The 25,555-nt window shown below is 36.6% G+C and overlaps 1 protein-coding gene across 4 annotated transcripts in view; it reads right to left on the reverse strand.

The window, feature by feature from the left end:
• Positions 1-25,555, reverse strand: part of NOX4 (NADPH oxidase 4) — a 185,749-nt gene that overhangs the window by 24,236 nt on the left and 135,958 nt on the right. For 3 of the 4 annotated variants that reach the window (XM_025356493.1, XM_025356494.1, XM_025356492.1), the window contains 3 exons: positions 16,529-16,610; positions 3,586-3,705; positions 1,607-1,715 (listed from right to left, as the gene is read on the reverse strand). In XM_025356493.1, coding sequence (XP_025212278.1) covers positions 1,607-1,715; positions 3,586-3,705; positions 16,529-16,610 — 311 coding nt within the window. The remainder of the gene's footprint in view (positions 1-1,606; positions 1,716-3,585; positions 3,706-16,528; positions 16,611-25,555) is intronic. The other variant, XM_025356495.1, reaches the window with a different exon arrangement.

Below are 25,555 nucleotides of genomic sequence, written 5' to 3' on the forward strand. Positions count from 1 at the left end.
CATATACACCATGGAATACTATGCAGCCATAAAAAAGGATGAGTTTGCGTCCTTTGTAGGGACATGGATGCAGCTGGAAACCATCATTCTTAGCAAACTATCACAAGAACAGAAAACCAAACACCGCATGTTTTCACTCATAGGTGGGAACTGAACAATGAGATCACTTGGACTCCGGAAGGGGAACATCACACACCGGGGCCTATCATGGGGAGGGGGGAGGGGGGAGGGATTGCATTGGGAGTTATACCTGATGTAAATGACGAATTGATGGGTGCAGTAGACCAACATGGCACAAGTATACATATGTAACAAACCTGCACGTTATGTACATGTACCCTACAACTTAAAGTATAATAATAATAAATAAATTTAAAAAAAAATAAAAAAAAAAAAATAAAAAAAAAAAAAATAGTCAAGACATAGTAATCAATTAATAAAGGAATTTGCATAAACAATATAAATAGTACGATAGGATTTATAGAACACTTAAGAGTTACCTCTGTTTACACAGATTAGGTAGGGAAGGTAGTAAAAGAGGATTTTACTTTATCAGAATTGTTTGAAATATTTGTAGCAAGGACGCATATGTGTATCATTCGTATAATCTGAATAAAGATAAATAGGTCATCAGATACACATATGCGTCCTTGCTACAAATATTTCAAACAATTCTGATAAAGTAAAATCCTCTTTTACTACCTTCCCTACCTAATCTGTGTGTGTCCTTTGTAGGGACATGGATGCAGCTGGAATCCATCATTCTTAGCAAACTATCACAAGAACAGAAAACCAAACACCGCATGTTCTCACTCATAGGTGGGAACTGAACAATGAGATCACTTGGACTCGGGAAGGGGAACATCACACACCGGGGCCTATCATGGGGAGGGGGGCGGGGGGAGGGATTGCATTGGGAGTTATACCTGATGTAAATGACGAGTTGATGGGTGCAGCACACCAACAAGGCACAAGTATACATATGTAACAAACCTGCACGTTATGCACATGTACCCTACAACTTACAGTATAATAATAATAAATAAATTAAAAAAAAAAAAAAAGATAAATAGGTCAAATGTTACAGGTTGGATAGGAAAAGATGCCTGCTTTATCTCTGCAAAAAATAAAACACAGAATTTGGGGATTGTTGAGATTTTGTATCGTATACCAAAAAGTCTGGTGATTTGAAGTATTAAAGATGGCAAATCAAGGATAAGAGCTATCAGAACAAAGGATGGAAGATGTTACAGCAGGTGCCTTCTGGTATTTCCCTCATTGTCTTCCCTCAACACCTTCAGCCATATGCATACATTTCCATGTGAAACACCCTATGTTAAAACATAGAAATGAATGTTCCTATGTTAAAATATATTAGATATATATGCATACTCACAAATATCCATATCTGAAAAGATGTGTGCCTAATTGCTAAGAGATATTATCTCTGAGTTTTTATGTTTAAGAGACTTATTTATTTCCTTGCTACTTATCTGCATAATTTCTATGGTTTAATCTATGGCAAGCATTTATTGCTTTTGTAATATAAAAGATATAACTATTTTAATTTGAAAAATTGCAAAACTAGAAACAACTCTAATGTTACCTTGTTATGCAACATACAGAGTAAGTCTGCAAACCAACGGAAGGACTGGATATCTCTGCATACCCAAATAAAGTATAGTCTTCTAAGCTTGTATGGTTTCCAGTCATCCCTTAAAATTAAAATAACATGATAGTGATTAGGATGGCAAACACAAATATTAAGGAATTCTTATATTTTTGAAAATTTACTTTTCATTAGTAAGCAACCAATAAAAATCAGTCATTTACATTTTAGCAGCTGATACAGCACTTACCATGAGACCTAAATGAATTTAATATGTAATATATTGACTCAAGGATATGACATAGTTCATGAATTTAGGTGTTTAAGTGTTAAATGAATTTAAGTGTGAATAATATTCACAAGTATGCATATCATTCATTTCCAGTTGAAGGTCATAACTAAATTGGACCAGAATAATATCGGGCCTTGCATCTCAGAAAAAAAAAGTTTTCAATTTTCAGTGAATTCTATCACAGACTGAGTAGGGCTCCAAAGGTCATCCAGTCTTGCCCTGGCTTTTTGGCAAAATGAGCCAAACCATTTCAGAAAGTTGGTTGTTTATCCCCTCTTAAAAATCATTAAAGAAAGAGATTTCACAATCATGTACGACGTAATGCATTCCAGCAACTCATAATTCCAAGTTTGGATCCCCATTTATAAAAAGTAGGCTTGAGGTTAAGAAAATATTCTTCCTTTTTCATAACATTAGGTAACCAAATAACTTGTAATGTGTTGTCAGAAACAAATTATTTCTAGCTTAGAGCATGATCATTTTTGTAAGAACCACCAGAAAGTACCAAATTTACATCTAGTATTTAAAACTGAAATAAAATATAATTCAAACACATCACTTAAATTTATTATTTCTTTTTTGGTTCTGAAAAAAAAAAAGTAAATGGAATAGATTTGAGAGTAACTTTCTACTTTTATTTTGCTTTGTGTTTTCATAAGAATGTTGATCAATTAACTTTTGCTTATAATCCTGAAACTAAAATAAGTTTTAGTTTAGTATTTCCTGGTCGGACAATTTCACCTTTTTTTTTTTTTTTTTTTTTTTGGCTCTGTCACCCAGGCTGGAGTGCAGTGGTATCACCTCTACTCACTGCAACCTCCTCCCAGGTTCAGGAGATTCTCATGCCTCGACCTCCATGGTAGCTGGGATTACAGGCGTGCACAACCATGCCCGGTTGATTTTTGTGTTGTTAGTAGAGACAGGGTTTCACCATGTTGGCCAGGCTGGTCTTGAACTCCTGGCCTCAAGCGATCCACCCACCTCAGCCTCCCAAAGTGCTGGGATTACAGGCGTGAGCCAATGTGCCCAGCCACAATTTCACCTTTGAAGCTACTTTTCTTTAGTCTGTTGTAAATTTGCTAAGTGATAAATGAAGGAATGATGTGTTCAGTTGTCATCTCAGAAAAGCCTGACCATACTTCAACAATAAACCCAGCCCTTTATTTCCATATCCATTAATGTCTACCTTTTGTCATAATTGTAATATTTTCTGAAACAATTTTATTTATATTTCTCATTGCTTTCTTTTTTACCTGCCCCATTTGAATGTAAGCTTTTTAAAGGCAGGGACTCTGTTTTCATTAATTGCTGTCTTTCCAATACCTGTAAGATCTATTGGCAGATGGGTGCACAAAAATATTTGTTGACTGAATGAATGAGTAGAACCACTTACCACTGATGAGGATATAGAGAAATGAAGGATGGAGGTGAATGACTTCTAACAGAGGAAAAGGACAGAGGAGTGCATAACTGTGATATGACATCTTTCTACAAGAGAATATGCTGGGAGTCACAGACCACATGTTGAGAATCACTGAATTATTCCCCTCCTCAATCAGTAAATGGAGGTCCTTGATCAACAAGTAGAATAATTCAATAAGGAATTATTTTATACTAAAAAGAGAGATGTCTGAAATATTGGCAGTTCTCTATTTGGATTAATAAATAGATCAAAATGACATACAGCAGGGTGTTGAGTATTGATGCAAATGGAGTTACTCCAATGCCTCCAGCCACACAGAGGCTGATCTCATAGTTCAGTGATTCCTCAAACGGACTTCCAAAAGGACCATCAATATACAGCCTGTAGAGCAGTCAGACAAAGGTGGGAAAAAATGAAAATAAGTTAAATTAATTTTCTGTACCATATAATAAACACGCTGAATACAATCTCTACACTTTGTGATAGGACAGGCCTTATTTCACTGATTCTCATAATGGTCAGCCTAAAGGAATAACAAATGTTGTTTATGAATTGTCAAGATTAAAACAAGTACATCTGTTTCTCAGTATGCCTTTTTTTGAGGAACCATTAATTAAAAGTATAGAGTAATGTAAATATGATCATGCCAGATAGCTAAGGACAAGTTAAAGCTCTGATCATATTAGATTACTATATGGGACTAAAATAAAATAACGATTGCTTTACTGTGTCTAAATTCAAAAAATATTTTTTCCAATGGCAGTAGTAGAAATACTTATTTAAACATTTACTATGTGAACAGAAAAATAATAGGAGTAAGGAAAAGAATTTGGCACTGTTCTTCCTCTTGGCCTGGTTGTTCATAAGTATAGAACTTTACTTATAAACTGATAGTTCTTTAGCTGTAAAGAGCAGTCACAAAGGAAGCTCTGAAGTTCTAATTAGTCTGCTCATGTTTATATATTCAAGTGTGTGTGTATGTGTGTGTGTGTGTGTGAGAGAGAGAGAGAGAGAGAGAGTGAGCATAGCGAAATCCTTCTTAATGCAATAGAAATGCTAATTGTTCATATAATAATTCATCCTCCCATTCTTTCTTAGTAACAGACAATTAATTTTATTCAGGGAAGCAAAATGTCCAGCCAAAACAGTACATTTCTCAAATTCCCTACATCTGTTTTGGCTGTGTGAATATATTTTGGCCACTGCCCCCTCCTTCCTACTTGTCTGCTTTCTGAGCTACACACCCACACACACACCCTCCCCACTCCCCACAAAGCTACTCTTCAGTGTTTGAAATAAATCTGGACAGGACAACTAGAACTCAGTGTTCTAGTCATTTACTAGGGCTGGGATACCACACAAGTTACTTGTCCTCTCTAAACTGGATTTCCTTCATCTGTAAAAGAGTCAATAAGATGTGATACTACAGAAAAAAAAGTGTGCTAAGAATTGTAGAGGGCCACACAAATATCAGAAATATATTTTGTTAATGGCATCAATCAGTGCCTACAGTACACTGACAGGCCTTCTGGGAGGCCCAGCATTGATGCAAGAAATGGGCTAAGTCCAGTATGAGCTGGGAAATGTAGGTGGGAATTTGGTTTTAAAGCCCTTGGAGAATCAGTTGTTTTTCATTTGAAATGCTTTTTTTGTTTTGTTTTGTTTTGTTTTTTGTTTTTTGTACCAGGAGAGAGAAAACTTTGCTTTTCTTGGAGAAAATAAGAAGATAAAATTACTAGTAATTTATTATTTCATGACATCCAGTTTTTTGAGGGAGATGGAAACTGAAACTGCTTAAATCACTTTTTTTAACATATTTAATCTGATTAATGTGTGAAATATACTGCCTTTCATTTATGAGCAGTGACTTTCTCCCTATCATAGTACATGGTCTTTAAAAGAATGCCATGTTGTTATTATCATAACATATGTAACCAGATTGTAGAAATTACAGGCAACTCTTTAAAGTCTTGCTATAACATAGTAGAGATGAAATCAATTTGACACATTTTTAAACTTCAGTTGATAACTAATGAAAAGAACATTTATGAAGGATTGTGGATCTAACATAATTCTAAAAATAAGAGATATCTTCTTCTCTGACCCCCTCAGAAATATATAAACATTTTTTACATTTAAATTTTTCCCTTGAAAGCAGTATTTACACTTTAAAAAACTGATTTAATTCTTTCATTAAGATTTATAAGTTTCAAGCTACAATTCTATTTTATGTGGCTGAATGTAAATATACTTGTTAAAGCTTTTAACATGGTGCCTGAACATAGTGAGAACCTGATAAATATTAGATATTTAAGAATAACATAATAAATACTATATTATTATTAAAAGTAAAGGTTTGTAATTTATAACATTTAATGTTCATATAAGTGTAAAGTTTTGAAAAATATTTGCCTTTTAAAATCTTTTCTGATCAGCTGTCACTTTAAACAGTTATTTTAATTAATAAAAAAATTTCAAGGGTCTGGTGTAGTGGCTCACACCTGTAATTCCAGCACTTTTGGAGGCTGAGGCAGGACAATTGCTTAGGGCCAGAATTTTGAGACCAGCCTGAGCAACATATTGAGACCCTTGTCTTAAGTATTAGCTGGGCATGGTGGCAAGTGCTTGTAATCCCAGGTACTAGGGAGGCTGAGGCAGGAGGATGGCTTAAGTCCAGGAGGTTGAGACTGCAGTGAGCTGTGATCACACCACTGCACTCCTGCCTGGGTGACGGAGTAAAACTCAGTGTCCAAAAAAAATTTTCTTTTTCAAGAAATGCCTGAGACTCTTACCTCAGAAACCTAAAATAAGTTATAATAACAATGGATACTCTTCACCGAACATTTAATCCAGGGTTGGTACTGAATGTTCTATATATACCTTCACTGTTAATCCACACAACAAATTTCATAGGAAAGTATAATGCCTATTTTATTGCATTGGGAACTAAAACTCAAAAAGGTTAAATAATTTTCTTAAGGTCACTCATATTAAGGGGGGAGGACTTTTACTAAATTCATTCTGAATCTAACTCCAAAGTTAGATTCAAAGTTACTATTTTTTTAATAATCAGATAATAATCATTACAATTATCAAATATTTTGGTGAGGTGTATTATATAAAGGTAAAAACAAAAAAAGGTTCCAGGACAATTATCATCTAACAATTCTCTCTTCATGTAGGAAAAAAGTGAGTGTGATTAACTATTCCTCCGGAGAGGATGGTATTGCAGTTTTAGACCATTCTAGTCTCAGGAGGTAATCATATCAGTAGAAACAACAAACAAAAGGAATGAGTTTAAAGTGTGTGATGGTTCTCCCTTGATGGTTTTCAAATTTTACTGTGTATCAGAATTTCCTGTAGGGCTTGTTAAAACACAGAATGCTAGGCCCTACTCCGAGTCTTACTGACTCAGAAGTCTGAGCATTTGTAGTTTCCACCATTCCCCCAGGAGATACTGATGTTGCTGACAGAGCAGGTAAGGAGGGTAAGGAGTGAGCTAGTGCAGGTGGTGATTTTACAGAGGGTCCCTGACTTAGGATAGTTCGATTTAAAATTTTTTGACTTTATGATGGAGTGAAAACGATATGTACTCAGTAGAAACTGTACTCAAAATTTTGAATTTTGACCCTTTTCTGGACTAGTGGTATTTGGTACAATAGTCTCTCATGATGCCAGGCAGCTGCCACAGCTGCCAGTCAGACACATGATCATGAGCTTAATCAACCAATACTGTACTCTACAGTGTATAGCAGCATTCAATACAGGTAGGTAATTTTTCAATCCCTGCCCCTCTCCCTCCCCACTGTCTATTGTTCCCATCTTCATGTCTCTGTGTACCCAATGTTTAATTTTCTGTTTTTGCACGTAAACAGAAATAAAAACAAATAACTTATTTTCATCTCAATAGATGCAGAAAAAGTTTTCGATAAAATCCAACATCCCTTTATGATAAAAACCCTCAATAAACTAGGCATATAAGGAACATGTCTCAAAATAATAACAGTCATCGACGACAAACCCACAACCAACACCATCCTGAAATGGCAAAAGATGGGTGCATTTCCCTTGAGAACCAGAACAAGACAAGGGTGCCCGCTCTCACCACTCTTATTCAACATAGCACTGGAAATTCTAGCCAGAGCAGTCAAGCAGGAGAAAGAAAGAAAAAGCATCCAAATAGGAAAAGAAGTCATACTGTCTCTCTTTGATGATGATTTGCTTCTATACCTAGAAAACCCGAAAGACTCCGCCAAGAGAACTGATAAATGACTTCAGTAGTTTCAGTATACAAAGTCAATGTATAAAAATTAGCAGCATTTCTGTATACCAATAACATTCAAGCTGAGAGCCAAATCAAGAACTCAGTCTCACTTACAATAATTTGTAATTATTATCTAATGCAATCTCATGTTAAAATAAAAGCAACATTGTTTAAAAAAAAAAAAAAACTCTGACATTTATCTCTTGGAATTCTGAATGATTCAGTTCAGTCAAGGCCTTACAAATTAATTAATTTAAAGTCTGCAAGGATAAAAATTCTTTGGCAAGGAGTCCCCATAAAATAATCATGCTATCAAAATTATTCTCTCATAACCATTACGAATTGTTACATTTAATATAAGATTTTTAACAAAGGAAGGATTTTAGGCTACTTTGTTGACTGACAATTTCTGCTTAAAAAAAAAAAACAAACCCCAAATAAACAACAAAAATTTCTCAAACCTAAAAACTAAAGAGTGAAAAGATGTATGGCAGCTGAATACAGGATGGGGTGACAAAGAAAGTAAATGGCTCTCAAAGGCACTAGATGGAGACTCACCTGTGCTTAATCTCTTAAACTATCTCCAGAAAGTGGCTACTTCCCCAACTTGTTCTGTGATTTTGGCCACCTAACCTCCAGTTATAGACTCAGCTTGGCCCTATCCTTCAACCAATTCTTATCTGAGTCAGGAAGGAGTTGTGCTCTCAGCCAGCACTAAGGCTTATTCATTGCTTGCTCATTAGCCTTGCACTAACACAGCTTCTTGACTTACATCTCTGAGCCAAAATCTTTACAATTTAAACAGTGCCTCAGTTTTACAGTCCTGATGACAGGGTTTTGCCTTGTGAATCCCAGCCCAGGGGTTGGGATCCACTACTTGCTGACAGACCAGCATCCTTTGGACATCCTACTTGCCTAGTTTTGCAAATATCAATAGTATTTAGCATTCTTATAACTACATTCCACACTCTAGTCAGAATACTACCTTTTAGATCTCTTGCCATCCGAGTATTGGAATTTCACATACTATATAAAAGAAAGTCTAAATGTAAGGATTAGAAGATGAAAGATAGTAATTCTTTTATGAAAGACAATATGTATACTGTGGAAAATCTTATGAATTATTGTGCTTGTAGAAACTGTACCGGAATAACCACTACCACAAATAGGCAGACACACAAGGGAAAGGGCTCCTTCCTGACTAATCCAAGCAGAGCACATCACCTAGAGCCACCTCTACCAGACAGGACAATGCATCCCTTCTGACAGGATTTAGAATGGATTGAATATACAAAAGCAGCCCACATGACAGAGCCTTTCCTCCTGCCCTGAGGCAAGCAATCGCTTTGAGAAATGGCAGAACAGAGCTGACAATGAGAATAGTGATGAGAATTCACTTTTGCAAGAGGCCAGGTGCTTTCTGATTTTAAATATCACAAAGACTTACAAGAAACAATTGTGTCACGCATTGGGCATTCCTCAAAGCAACATTAGAAGGAAGGTATCTCCATCATCATCATTTGTAATATAGAACAAAAAGTCAACATAAAGATGCTCAGATTACCACTCTCCCTCAATCATGGAGGACTTAAACCAGAACGTGACTCAAGTGAAAGAGCCTGAAGTCACCCAAAGCTCTTTCCTTCTCCGTCTCTCTCCTCCTTTCCTTCTTGCATAATAGTCATCATATTCTGTTAATTATGCCTCCTAACACCCGTAGACCTATCTGATCTTCCATATTACTATTACCACAGTACAAATCCATTATCATTTCCTGCCTGAATATGAAATTGCCAACAAGCTAGTGTGCTGGTCCCATGTGGTACCTCATGTACCTCTCTAGTTTCATGAAAAATCTATAAAAATGTAAGTCTAATTATCTTTCTGCTTGGCTTAAAATCCTTTCATGGGTCTTCATTGTCTTTACAACAAAGTTCAAGGTCATTTAAGTGGCAGTCCAGGCCAGATGCAGTGGCTCATATCTGTAATCCAATACTTTGGGAGGCTTAGGTGGGATGATTGCTTGAGGCTAGGAGTTCAAGACCAGCCTGTGCAACAAAGACCAGGCCTGTGACAACAATGTGATAAGACCTATGTCTCCAGCCGGGTGTGGTGGCTCATGCCTGTAATCCCGGCACTTTGGGAGGTCAAGGCAGGTGGATCACCTGAAACAGGAGTTCGAGACTAGCCTGGCCAATATGGTGAAACTTTGTCTCTACTAAAAATACAAAAATTAGCCGGGCGTGGTAGCACACATCTGTAATCCCAGCTACTTGGGAGGCTGAGGCAGGAGAATCGCTTGAATCTGGGAGGCAGAAGTTGCAGTGAGTAGAGATCGTGCCATTGCACTCCAACCTGGGTAACAGAATAAGACTCCATCTCAAAAAAAAAAAAAAAAAAAAAAAAAGAAAGAAAGAAATCTATGTCTCTAAAAAAAAAATTTTTATATCTATATATATATGCCAGGCCTGGTGGCACACACCTGTGGTCCCAGCTACACTGGAGGCCAAGGCAGGAGGTTCACTTAAGCCCAGGATGTTGAGGCTGCAGTGGGCTGTGCTTGCACCACTGCACTACAGCCTGGGTGACAGAATGAGACCTTGCCTCAGAAAACAGAAGGTATTCTAGGCCCTGTCCATATTTCTACTTATACCTTGACTCCAAGTGTGTGCATGTGTGTTGCACATGCATGCACACACATGCTCTACACATACACAGTTTTCAGCCACCTGGAAGTAATCCCTCAATGACCCAACCACTTCTAAGTTAAGCATTATTTGAGGGGCAAACAAATCTGGATTGGAGACCCAGCTCTGCCATGTGACTTTGGGTAGGGCATTTACCTCTTTGAATCTCAGTTCTCTTATCTGTAAAATTAGGGAAATAGTACTACCTAACTTAGAGAGGAATCGTAAGAATTAAATTAATAATGCATATAAAGCACAATTCCTGGCATGTGTAGTGTTCATTATGTGTTACTATTATAAATGAAAATAACTTGGGCCAGGCACAGTGGCTCACACCTGTAATCCCAGCATTTTGGGAGACCAAGGTGAGCAGACCACCAGGTCAGGAGTTCGAGACCAGCCACTATGGTGAAACTTTCTCTACTAAAACTTTGTCTCTACTAAAAATACAAAAATTAGCCTGGTGTGGTGGCTCATGCCTGTAAACCCTTCTACTCAGGAGGCTGAGGCAGAAGAATCGCTCGAATATGGGAGGCAGAGCTTGCAGTGAGCTGAGATCTCACCACTGCACTCCAGCCTAGGCGACAGAGGGAGATTCCATCTAAAAAAGAAAAGAAAAGAAAAGAAAAGAAAAGAAAAGAACTTGGCTAAGGCTCAGATGACAAGTACATTACAGACATGCAGATTGAACAGAAATTATTAAAGATGGATGATGTATTGAAGAGGAACTCAAAACGTGGCTAGGAAAGAGAAAGGAGGATAAGCTGGAGAACAGACTGTGGAAAGGTCAGCTGAGGCTTTGCAGTTTAAGGGTATTACCCAAAATCACCATTTGAAGTCATTTTTACGTAGCCCATTAGAAATGAGATTGAGTTAGGACATTGCTTTTATTGTCCAAACAATCAAGGTTGTTCTTTGGCAGCAAACCAAGTCAAAAAAGAACAGCTCTAAAATTTGTCATAAATGATATTCCTCTCTAAACAGTTCAGATATTAGGAAGCTCAGAGAACTTGATCTTTATGAGAACCAAGTAGAAATAGTTTATTCTTGTATTTTCACAATATTTTTACATACATTGTGGTTAAAACTTCCAGAGCCACTGGGTCATGTTTTGCTGGTTTAATTGCCAAAATGGTTGCAAGTAATTTGTGGATAAAATTAAACCAGATGTACTTAACCATTTTACATGTCCAAGCTGTATTTACAAGGATAAACATAGATTATAACTACTCTCTAGTCTACATATGTCATGAACTTAAGTCCTTCAGAGTTAATTAGCAATAAAACTTGTTTCTTTATCTCCATTTGTTTCCTCCAACCTATAAATCAACAATATGCATTTTGTATTGGATGCACATTCTTTTTTAAATTCCTTTCTACTCATCTATCTCTTTCTGACAACTGTCACCCCCCCTCATGCTCTGAGAATTTTCATGGAGCAATGTCTACAATTACATCCTGATGAGAATGGATGCCCTAGCTTTGGCAATGGGTCAAATAAGAGCTCACAAATGTAGAAACTGATTAATGAACATTCTTATATTTTCGAAGAGTGTTTCTAAACACCATTGCAGGCGATATTTTTTAAATGCCTTTCCCTTAAACATATATATATATATATCCATATACATTTCAGACCCAGTCAGTTCTCTTCATGAATATTTTTCACCTAAATAAAGGATACACATTTCCATATTTCATTATTTGTTAGATGTCTCTTGGTAACAGGAAGTTAAAGATTATAGGGACACTATGTTGACTAAATAGAAACCCCAGACCAAATCCAAAATACCACAGCTTACACTAACCAGTGCACAATGACCCCATCCTAGTGATGTTATGATCTATGTGGGTTATGTCATGATCTGTAAATACCACTCTGTGACACAGCGTAATTTTATAGGGCAAGGAAGTTGCTTTGTAACCCATATTTTAGGTCTTAAATCACATTTCAACCAGAAAAATGAAGAAAAAAATCTCAGTGTAGATATACATAACAGTGGTTGTGAATAAAATACATTCTAATTGTTTGACTTGTATTTCAACTTTACAGATTTTTTAAGTTACAAAGCTACAAATTCTTTGACGTTCAGTTATCTGTAGTGATGAACAAATGTGTGTGCTCTGAGTGCACCTACCAAACATTTCTCCTTCTCATTCCCTTACCTGGGACCATCCTACTCCCTGTGACAAAACAATATTGAATTTAGGCCAATTAACAACTCTAAAATGACCTCTAAGTTTCATGCGAAAGGAAGAGTTGCATGTCTCTTACTTCAATCAAAAACTAGACATGATTAAACTTAGTGAGGAAGGCATGTTGAAAGCTGAGCTAGGCATAAAGTTAGGCTTCTTGTGTCAAACAGTGAGCCAAATTGCTAATGCAAGGGAAAAAGTTTTTGAAGAAAATTAAAAGTGCTATTTCAGTGAACATATGAATAATAAGAAGGCAAAATAGCCTTATTGCTGATATGGAGAAAGTTTTAGTGGTCTGGATGATTAAACCAGCCACAACACAACATTTCCTTAAGCCAAAGACTAATCCAGAACAAGGCCCTAACTCTTTTCAATTCCATGAAGGCTGACAGAGATGTGAAAGCTGCAAAAGAAAAGTCTGAAGCTAGAATAGGTTGGTTCATGAGGCTTAAGAAAAGAAGCCATCTCTATAATATAAAAGTTCAAAGCAAAGCAGCAAGTGCTGATGGAGAAGCTGCAGCATATTATCCAGAAGATCTAGCTGAGATGATAGATGAAGGTGACTACACTAAACAACAGATTTTCAATGTAGACAATACAGCCATCAAGTGGTAGATGCCATCTACGGTGTTCACAGCTGGAAAGAAGCAGTCAATGCCTGGCTTCAAAGCTTCAAAGGATAGGCTGACTCTTGTCTATGGACTAATGTAGTTGGTCACTTTAAGTTGAAGCAGTGCTCATTTACCATTCTGAAAAACTTAAGGCCCATAAGAATTATGCTAAATCTACCCTGTTTGTACTCTATAAATAAAAGAACAAAGTCCAGATTAAAACACGTCTGTTTATAGATAGCATGGTTTACTGAATATTTTAAGCCCACCAGGAAAAAAAAAAAAAAGATTCTATCCAAAATGTTACTACTCACATAGGCAGTGAGCAAAGCTCACACCAGAACAATAACAATGAAATGAATTCAACCTAAGCGTCCATCAATGGATGACTGGATAAAGAAAATACTGTATATATACATAATCAAATACTATTCAGGAACAAAAAAGAACAAAATAATGACTTTTGCAGCAATATGGATAAAACTGGAGACATTACCCTGAATGAAATCACTCAGACACAGAAAGTCAAATACTTAATGTTCTCACTTAAAAGAGGGAGCTAGATGATGTGTACACATGGATGTAGAGTATGGAATGATAGACAGTGGAGACTTGAAAGGTTGCAAGGGGGCTAGGAAGTAGGTGAATAATGAGAAATTACTTAATGGATACAATGTATGTTATTCCAGTGATGGATACCCTAAAAGCCCTGACTTGGCTACTATACAATCTATCCATGGATCAAAATTACATATGTACCACATAAATTTATACAAATAAATTTTTAAAATTACTGCTCACTGACAATGCACCTAGTCAACCAAGAGCTATGATGTAGATGTACATGAAGATGAATGTTGTTTGCAGGCCTGCTAACATTACATCCATCTTGCAATCCATGAATCAAAGAGAAATTCTGACTTTCAATTGTTATTATTTAAGAAATACTTTTCATAAGGCTATAGCTACCATAGACAGTGATGCCTCTGGTAGATCTGGGCAATGTAAATTTAAAAACATCCTGAAAATTATTCACCTTCTAGGTGCTATTAGAACATCATGACTCATGGGAGGAAGTCATATTACCAAAATTAATAGGAGTTTAGAAGAAGTTTATTTGAGCCCTCATGGTTAACTTTGAGGGGTCCATGACTTCAGTGGAGGAAGCAACTACAGACATAGTGTAAATAGAGAACTAGAATTACAAGTGGAGCCTGAATATATGATTGAATTGCTGCAATCTCATGATATAATTTGAATAAATGAAAAGTTGCTTATTATGGATGAGCAAACAAACAAAAAAAAAAGCAATTTTTTCTTTTGTTTTTTGTTTGTCTGTTTTTGGAGTTTCACTCTGTTGCCCAGGCTGGAGTACAGTGGCACAATCTCAGCTCATTGCAACCTCCACCTCCTGGGTTCAAGCAATTCTCCCACCTCAGCCTCCCAAATAGCTGGAAATACAGGCGGGGGCCACCATACCTGGCTAATTTTTATACTTTTAGTAGAGATCGGGTTTCACCATGTTGGCCAGGCTGGTCTTGAACTCCTGCCCTCAAGTGATCCACCTGCCTCAGCTTCCCAAAGTACTAGGATTACAGGAAGAAAGTATTTTTTTTTAGATAAAATCTACTCCTGGTAAAGAAGCTATGAAAATGCTGAAATGACAAGAAAAGATTGAGGGTATCATATAAATTTTCTTGATAACACAACAGCAGGGTTTGAGAGGATTGAGTTCAATTTTTAGAGAAGTTATGCTGTGGGTAAAATGCCATCAAACAGCACCACAATCTACAGAGAAATCTTTTGTAAAAGGAAGAGCCAATTGATGCAATAAACTTCATGGTTTTATTCTAAGAAATTGTCACAGGTGCCCCAACCTTTAACAACCACCTTCCTAATCAGTCAGCAACCATCAACATCGAGGAAAGATCCCCTACCAGCAAAAAGTTTATGACTTGCTGAAGGCACAGATGATTGTAAGCATTTTTAACAATATAGTATATTTTAATTAACGGATGTACATAGTATTTCTAGACATATCTAGGCTACTGCAAACTTAAAAGGCTATAGAATACTGTTAAATTTACTTTTATATGCACTGAGAAACTAAAAGAAAGTGTGACAGCTTTATTGCAGTATTGACTTTATTGCGGCGGCCTAGAATCAAACCCACAATATTTCTGAGGTATTCCTGTAGCTGCAAATAGATAACCACCTGGGAAACTACTATGACTACCCTATCAAGCAAAGGCATTAGGCAAACTGTAAGCCTAAGAGGCAGAAAAGCAGGCATCATCAGCCTCTGCCAACAGCCACTGTAAGTAAAAATACAAATAGGTGTGCATCAATTATTTTGGGCACATTCATGCTCCTGGTCAACATGTACATATAGACCAAAGTATGCATTCAAGGCTGATTAGGCACATGTATGTCTTTGTGTATGTTATCAGGAGATTGCAAGTTTATTGCTAAAAATTAAGCCTGGATTAAAAGTTGAAACAATGCCCAAGCAATATGATTAGGATTTTATATTTATTTTTGTGATCATAATTAAGTGAGTATTACCAAAGCTAAGTATTAGAGGGAAAATAATTTCCCCAGAAAGCAAAGTTTATGAATTCTTGAAAAAACTCTTAAAGAAATCAAAGAATTTGGCATAGTGATTAGATGAAATATGTATAAACCAAATTCTATTCCTTTAAGTTGATGGCGTTTCTTTTCTATTTCAGATATTAGTTTATTCTTTAGCCTTTTGCACACTAACTATTAAAGAGAGCTAAACACTCATAGAGGAGGCCCCAAGATGCCACAGGAATGATCAAGATTCAGCATGTATCAGTCTTTAGGGAAGGAAATGTGTTATAAGAGGTCTGGTATTTCCTTAACCTTCAGGAAGATGAAGGCATATTCCTTCAACAAGTACGTATGCTTGGGGCATCTATGAGAAGGAAAGGTCTGCTTCATATAACAAAGCATCAGAAGATTTCACTTCCCCAGTTTTCAATATGATAAATAAGAATATATAGAGATTGTTAAAAACCGTATCTAGCCCGTGGTTATTTTGAAAATGACTTGCTACAATATAAATGAATCCTTGCATTTAAAGGACAGTAAATAGTAAACCAGATGAAGTATCACCGACGAAATGCTGTCCCTGTTGATACAGCATCAAGCAAAAAGAATCAGACATAGATGAACACAGCCTGTTGATCGCACTGTGCAGCAGCTCCTCAGTCAAAGTTGGATTGCAATTAAAAGTAAGTCTTTCTTCTATGACCCAGCTTCAAGGAGCCTGAGATATTATACTGCAGATGTCTTAGTTAGGGTAAGTTATTCAGGATTTTCAGAAATCTTAAGAAAGATTACATTTTGTTTTTGCCTGCCCAAATCTCTCCCAGCACTATACCCACTGCCTTATCAAAACCCAGTGAACCCCTTTTGCTTACTTGGGATAATTTCTAGATTGAATGAAGGGCAGAATTTCAGAGTCTTGACTAGATGGAGGCAGTAGTAAATCTCGAAATCGCTCTGTCAAAAGAAAAATAAACATCAAGCTGTGAAAAGATAAAAGTCATGAAAATAATTTCAAAATGGAAGTATTTCCTATTGGTTTATTTTGTTAGCCATTTTGATTGTAAATCCATCCTTTATTAGAAATTTACCCACCATTTTATGTATTACTAATATATATATATAGTGTATGTGTGCGTGTGTATATACCTATATATGGATAGATTATAATATTTTAATCATAAATATATATGTAGCCATTAAGGATAAATAGGTATAGGTATATAGATAACACATATTCATATATTTATTTTAAATATATAAAATTAAGCCTGGATTAATATTTGAAATAGTTACATTTATCCTATAAATATATATAATATATACATTTCACACATACATATTTCTCATATATAAATATAAAAATATATTTTTTTTTCCTTAATGGCAACATATATCTTAATGATCAAATCTTATCATTGAAAGGTTAGGGAAAACATACATGACCAATCAACATATTAAGAGATGCATAGTCTCATTAGTAACCTGTGCCATGTGAATCAAAACCAGACACCATTAACTAGCATTTATGTCATGTAGCATTCAATTGACAGAAATTAGTCTCCCAAAACCAAGTGTTGGAGAGGATGTTGATCAACTTAAGCTCTTATATGCTGCTGGTGGGAGTCCAAATTGGTACAATAGCTTTTGAAGACAATTTGGCATTATCATTTAAGTTTTACTTTTGTATAGTCTGTGGCCCAATATTTCCACTTTCAGGGATACACCCTGCAGAAACTTTCACATGTGTCTTAGCAAGTATGAGAATGTTCACAGTAGCACCACTCATAGAACAACATAAATGGAAGCAGCTCAGTTGCTCACTGACATGGCAGAATGGACGTTTGTGCTTATTCACAAAATGAAGTATTAACTGAAGTGAAACTGAATGATTTCAGTTACAAATAAAAACATAATGAATCATATTAATATAATGTTGAGTGAAATAAAATCCCAGCAGATTACATATAACAGAATAGAATTTTTATTGAGTTAAAAAAAAACTAAGCAATGTATTATTTAAGTATGATATATATGAAATAAAACAAACCAATTAAAGAAGAAGGACATGCACAATTCAGAATAATGATTATCTTTTAGGAAAGGTAGGGGAATGAAATAGGAGAGAAGCAAAAGGGTAAACCTAAGTAACCGTTAGTGTTTCATATGTAGTAATTGTCATATCATAAATGAATAAATGAATGAAGGAATGACAGCCAGGAAAAGACCAATAATTACTGCATATCCTGAGCTAAGAATTGATTTAGTAAACTTCAGTGCATATGAATTCATAATGAAGAAAAGAGAGAAAATAGGAGGGAGGGGGGAAGAGGAAGGGAGAAAGAAAAGGAAAAAAACAAAGAAGGACAAGGGAAAAAATCCTAGATGTTACCTTGGAAATACTTACGCTGCATAGCTATCTGCATGGCATAGAGTATGCACATTTTCAGGAATAGATATGCATTACCTCTAGAGTTATGTCTATGGAAAGGCTTCCTTGATCCCTCCATTACTTTTTTGTTCTCTCCTCCTGCCCTATTTGGAGTAGGCTTGACCGACTGTGTACTCCCCGTACACCTTGTGATTCCACTTTCACAGAATTTATCACACTATGTTTTATTGTTATATGTATTTATCTCTCTATCCCTCTTTCTTCTAGTAGATAAGTATTGTGCCACCAAGGTACAGAACATTATCTGACACATAATTAAGGTGCTGGATAAATACTTGTTGAAGAAATATTTCCAACATCTATTTTTACTGGACAGAGAAAAGTGTTTGTTAAGGTTAATCATAATAACTCCCAGTGGAGACCAAATGGTCATACATCAACCATGAACAGCAAATGGATACATACTCCCATCTTGACGCAGTCGCACAATCAGGCTGAGATAGTATGCAAAGCTAACACTCCCCTGCTGCAGTAAATCCATCACTAACTGAAGGTGAGCCTTTCCACAAAATAATGAAAATATACACCTGATGACCATTGCCATTTCCTAGTTTACAGATAGTTAGATGTTAAATTATTTGGAATACGGCAGACACAAAGTAGCCTTTGCTTACTGAGAAGCAGAATGTATATTTTATCTTCATATTTATTAAAACATACTGAATCAGAGATACATAACTGGCTTCTATTGTTTTTTCCCCCTCTCAAAATTCTGACATTTCTTACAATATAGGTGAGAAGGAACTAATGAGATCCAAACACAGATGTGCTTATACTCTGAAGTCTAGAAATCCCAAAAAAAACCATGTGTTTTTCTCCAATTATACTCTTTAATATTAGTTCATATTTTTAAATATTAAATTATATTATTGGCTGATATTTTGGGCTGATCTTACTATTTTTAATTTTTAAAATTAACATTTCTTTCAATCAAATGACTAGTAAACTTTCTGATGATAATAATTCTTGGTTTTCAGTCTACTTGCCAATTTATGGGGTACTCATTAAATGAGTAATGTGTAATGCTTTATCTTTTCAATTTTTTTTCCCACTGAGCCTTTTCCTAAAATGGGTCTTGAAAAATCAAGCCCAAACCCAACAGCAAACAAGAACTTTACAAATCAAGTAAAGAACTGTTAAATCAAACAGCTATATGTGTTATGATATTCCTTGAAAACCAATGGTATAAATTAAAGTTTAATGAATTTCTCCCAAACTTGTTAAAAGGAAACAAAAATCAGAATTCTTAGTGCACACAACTATAAGACATCCTTTTCACAACAATAAGTTTTTCTCTTTTTACATAACCGTAATGGACATATGACTATAATTCTGGAGAAAAGAATCTCTGCAGATGACATATTGACAGGACTAAAAACACATACACAGATGCACACGTGTGCATGCATACACACACAGAGCAAAAGCAGCATAAAAGACGTCACTTATAAAGCTATAAGGAAATCTATAACGAATGTTCCTATATTTGGAACATCCTTTAATCAGATTATCATAAATACAAAGAATATCAAGCAAACATATCTTGAATAGCTATCATGGTTGTCAAAAAGAGTTCATAGAAAGGGCATGGTGGCTCACGCCTATAATCCCAGCACTTTGGGAGGCTGAGGCAGGTGGATCACCTGAGGTCAAGAGTTTGAGACCAGCCTGACAAACATGATGAAACTCTGTCTCTACTAAAAATACAAAAAGTTAGCTGGGCGTAGTGGTGGGTGCCTGCAATCCCAGCTACTCAGGAGGCTGAGGCAGGAGAATCACTTGAACCTGGGAGGCAGAGGTTGCAGTGAGTTGAGGTCATGCCATTGCACTCCAGCCTGGGCAAGGAGAATGTAACTTAATCTCAAAAAGAAAAAGAAAAGAAAAGAAAAGAAAAGAAAGGGTTCATATATACATACACAGAAAATGTATGCAGTACTTTAAAAGCATGTCTTTAAAAAATTTAATTTTTATCATATTAATAAATTATTAAAAGGGAACGATTAATTTTATCTCATAAAGGCATATTGATTATTCACTTATTTCTTTATAAAAATAGATAAATGATAACAATCTATCCTTAGCAAAGTTCAAGTAAATGGAAAAATTATTTATAATTATTTAGTCCTTTAGTCTCACAGATTTTTGCCTATCGATTATTTAATTAGCATCCTATTATCTATTTGATTCTGAGGAAAAGGCCAAAATAATTTGATGCTTTATTTGTTAAGTAAAAAAAAAAAAAAAAGTCAAACCAGAAGATCTACTTTCTTAGCAGGCTCAAATTGTTTAAGAAAATGGCACAGTTATCCAAATACTACAGCTCAGGCGTTTCACAGGACTTCTTAGAAGAAATTCATTAAAGCCACTGGGAAAAAAAAAAACTTTTCTGCAAAGTGGTACTGTGATGAGATGACTAACGATGTGATAATGTCTGAACATGATTTTCTACCAGTAGGAGATACATCTTAATTAACACAAGCTTTTGTAGACTTTCACCCACTCTTCCTTTCTCCCATTCAATCAACAAAAAGATTATGAGGCTGTTAGACCTGGATGACATACTGCACACAGTTACATTACTTTGCATTTTCTGGCTAATCAACTGTGACACAATATGCGTAATTATTTGAAAACAAAAATGAGAAAAATAAAATACTCTTTCCAATTCTAATTGAAACTTTTTTGTACAGCTTTTTGTGGCCAAGGTGTTTCATGTTCTCCTTTGCAGAAAATGACCAATCTCTAATCCACCCCAATATGCAGAATAGACCAAATGCAATAAGGATTTACATAACAATAAAAAGCAGTAGGTTTTTTTTTTTTTTCTTTTTTTTCTTTTTGAGATGGAGTCTTGCTCTGTCACCCTGGCTGGAGTGCAGTGGCATGATTTCAGCTCACAGCAATTTAGCATTATGCAAATCTATTCCTGGGATGAGAAGAAAAAAAAACCTCTTACCACTACAAAAAAAAAAAAAAAGAAAGAAAAGAAAGAAAAAAATACATGAAAGACGAAAGTAACACTGATTAATGCTATTCTTGTATAACCTAAAGATCCTTTGCATCTAGAGATGTGATCACTGTCACCTATTTAGTTTTTTTTTGTTTTTTTTTTGTTTGTTTGTTTTTAACAGCAACCTAAGAAAGAGCTATTGTTTGCTAGAGGGACCCAGACAGGTTTTACCAATTTCAAATCATTGTTTTCCTTTAGGTAACCCCTCTTTCCTAACTGCCTCTCTATAACCTCCTCTATAAAAATGAATATTTTAACTGTTTTGAATATTAGATTTTCAGGGCAATAAAATAAGTCATATAAAATACTTCTAAGGGAGACAGTATTGCCCTAAAGAAAAGGTACTTGAATAGAAGTTCTTCCCATTTTTATTAAGAGGTAAATATTTTTATCTTTCTCTTAATGCTCACATTACACTAATTTGCCAATTTTAATTTTTTTAAAATAGCACCAAAATGAAATCCTTAAGAGACATTAAAGATTAAGACTCTATTATGTGTTTACCTTAGTTTTAAAAACACCTAGTATATTGTAACCTATTAATAGTATTAGAAGTTATATTGCAAGGAACCAGACAGTACCCCATACCCCAAAAAGGGTCAATAAGATGAATGCATCGTACTATTGATATTATTTCACATTTTTTGGCAATATAAGCTGAGGATTACTTCTTAATGCAGGACATATTATCAGAGAGTATACACGATAAAGGATATACCAAAGGACAAATCTTTCTTCACTCATACAGTTTTCATTATTTAGCAGCAGGTCATAAGAGAAAAGACACTGTTGCCAAGTAAATCTTAAGTATTCTTACCACACACAACAAAGGTAACTATTTGAGGTGATGAATATGTTAATTAGCTTGAGTGTGGTAATCACTTCACAATGCATATGTATACAAGAGATATGTACTCCCTGAAAATACACAATTTTACTTGTCAATTATACCTAAATAAAGCAGAAAAAAATTTCTCTTGGAAAATGAAAAAATAAAATAAACAACACTCAACTGGTTGTCAGAGAGCCTGAGTTCTTGACCTATGTCTGCCTCTATTCTTAATTCCTTTTCTGAACTGACAACTGAGTCAGGTGGGTTCAGTGATCTTTAAGCCACCTTTCAACTTTGAGTTACTTAAAAAATATTTGCCTATTTTCTCAAACTTTGCATCTGACAAACGACTAGTTTCCAGAATCTACATGGAATTCAAACAAATCAGCAAAAAAAAAACCAAATAATCCCATCGAAAAGTGGATAAAGGACATGAACAGACATTTCTCAAAAGAAGACATACAACTGCTAACAAACATGAAAAAGTGGTCAACATCACTAACCATCAGGGAAATGCAAATTAAAATCACAATGAAATGGTACCTTACCGGGCGGAGCAAGATGGCCAAATAGGAACAGCTCCAGTCTCCAACTCCCAGCGTGAGCGACACAGAACATCAGTGATTTCTGCATTTTCAACTGAGGTACTGGGTTCATCTCACTAGGGAGTGCCGGACAATCGGTGCTGGTCAGCTGCTGCAGCCCGACCAGCGAGAGCTGAAGCAGGGCGAGGCATCGCCTCACCTGGGAAGTGCAAGGGGAAAGGGAATCCCTTTTCCTAGCCAGGGGAACTGAGACACAGAACACCTGGAAAATTGGGTAACTCCCACCCCAATACTGTGCTTTAAGCAAACAGGCACACCAGGAGATTATATCCCACACCTGGCCGGGAGGGTCCCACGCTCACGGAGCCTCCCTCATTGCTAGCACAGCAGTCTGCGATCGCGGCAAGGCAGCAGCGAGGCTGGGGGAGGGGCACCCGCCATTGCTGAGGCTTAAGTAGGTAAACAAAGCCACTGGGAAGCTCAAACTGGGTGGAGCTCACAGCAGCTCAAGGAAACCTGCCTGCCTCTGTAGACTCCACCTCTGGGGACAGTGCACAGTAAACATCAAAAGCAGCAGAAACCTCTGCAGACGCAAAGGACTCTGTCTGACAGCTTTGAAGAGTGCAGTGGATCTCCCAACACGGAGGTTGAGATCTGAGAAGGGACAGACTGCCTGCTCAAGTGGGTCCCTGACCCCTGAGTAGCCTAACTGGGAGACATCCCCCACTAGGGGCAGTCTGACACCCCACACCTCACAGGGTGGAGTACACCCCTGAGAGGAAGCCTCCAAAGCAAGAATCAGACAGGTACACTTGCTGTTCGGCAATATTCTATCTTCTGCAGCCTCTGCTGCTGACACCCAGGCAAACAGGGTCTGGAGTGGACCTCAAGCAATCTCCAACAGACCTACAGCTGAGGGTCCTGACTGTTAGAAGGAAAACTATGAAACAGGAAGGACACCTACACCAAAACCCCATCAGTACGTCACCATCATCATCAAAGACCAGCGGCAGATAAAATCACAAAGATGGGGAAAAAGCAGGGCAGAAAAGCTGGAAATTCAAAAAATAAGAGCGCATCTCCCCCGGCAAAGAAGCGCAGCTCATCGCCAGCAACGGATCAAAGCTGGATGGAGAATGACTTTGACGAGATGAGAGAAGAAGGCTTCAGTCCATCAAATTTCTCAGAGCTAAAGGAGGAATTACGTACCCAGCGCAAAGAAACTAAAAATCTTGAAAAAAAAGTGGAAGAATTGACGGCTAGAGTAATTAATGCAGAGAAGGTCATAAACGAAATGAAAGAGATGAAAACCATGACACGAGAAATACGTGACAAATGCACAAGCTTCAGTAACCGACTCGATCAACTGGAAGAAAGAGTATCAGCGATTGAGGATCAAATGAATGAAATGAAGCGAGAAGAGAAACCAAAAGAAAAAAGAAGAAAAAGAAATGAACAAAGCCTGCAAGAAGTATGGGATTATGTAAAAAGACCAAATCTACGTCTGATTGGGGTGCCTGAAAGTGAGGGGGAAAATGGAACCAAGTTGGAAAACACTCTTCAGGATATCATCCAGGAGAACTTCCCCAATCTAGTAGGGCAGGCCAACATTCAAATCCAGGAAATACAGAGAACACCACAAAGATACTCCTCGAGAAGAGCAACTCCAAGACACATAATTGCCACATTCACCAAAGTTGAAATGAAGGAAAAAATCTTAAGGGCAGCCAGAGAGAAAGGTCGGGTTACCCACAAAGGGAAGCCCATCAGACTAACAGCAGATCTCTCGGCAGAAACTCTCCAAGCCAGAAGAGAGTGGGGGCCAATATTCAACATTCTTAAAGAAAAGAATTTTAAACCCAGAATTTCATATCCAGCCAAACTAAGTTTCATAAGTGAAGGAGAAATAAAATCCTTTACAGATAAGCAAATGCTTAGAGATTTTGTCACCACTAGGCCTGCCTTACAAGAGACCCTGAAGGAAGCACTCAACATGGAAAGGAACAACCGGTACCAGCCATTGCAAAAACATGCCAAAATGTAAAGACCATTTAGGCTAGGAAGAAACTGCATCAACTAATGAGCAAAATAACCAGTTAATATCATAATGGCAGGATCAAGTTCACACATAACAATATTAACCTTAAATGTAAATGGACTAAATGCTCCAATGAAAAGACACAGACTGGCAAACTGGATAAAGAGTCAAGACCCATCAGTCTGCTGTATTCAGGAGACCCATCTCACACGCAGAGACATACATAGGCTCAAAATAAAGGGATGGCGGAAGATTTACCAAGCAAATGGAGAACAAAAAAAAGCAGGGGTTGCAATACTAGTCTCTGATAAAACAGACTTTAAACCATCAAAGATCAAAAGGGACAAAGAAGGCCATTACATAATGGTAAAAGGATCAATTCAACAGGAAGAGCTAACTATCCTAAATATATATGCACCCAATAGAGGAGCACCAACATTCATATAGCAAGTCCTTAGAGACTTGCAAAGAGACTTAGACTCCCATACAATAATAATGGGAGACTTCAACACTCCACTGTCAACATTAGACAGATCAACGAGACAGAAAGTTAACAAGGATATCCAGGAATTGAACTCATCTCTGCAGCAAGCAGACCTAATAGACATCTATAGAACTCTCCACCCCAAATCAACAGAATATACATTCTTCTCAGCACCACATCGCACTTACTCCAAAATTGACCACATAATTGGAAGTAAAGCACTCCTCAGCAAATGTACAAGAACAGAAATTATAACAAACTGTCTCTCAGACCACAGTGCAATCAAACTAGAACTCAGGACTAAGAAACTCAATCAAATCCGCTCAACTACATGGAAACTGAACAACCTGCTCCTGAATGACTACTGGGTACATAATGAAATGAAGGCAGAAATAAAGATGTTCTTTGAAACCAATGAGAACAAAGATACAACATACCAGAGTCTCTGGGACACATTTAAAGCAGTGTGTAGAGGGAAATTTATAGCACTAAATGCCCACAAGAGAAAGCAGGAAAGATCAAAAATTGACACTCTAACATC

The sequence above is a fragment of the Theropithecus gelada genome, chromosome 14, assembly GCF_003255815.1.
Source record: "Theropithecus gelada isolate Dixy chromosome 14, Tgel_1.0, whole genome shotgun sequence".
Lineage (NCBI taxonomy): Eukaryota > Metazoa > Chordata > Mammalia > Primates > Cercopithecidae > Theropithecus > Theropithecus gelada.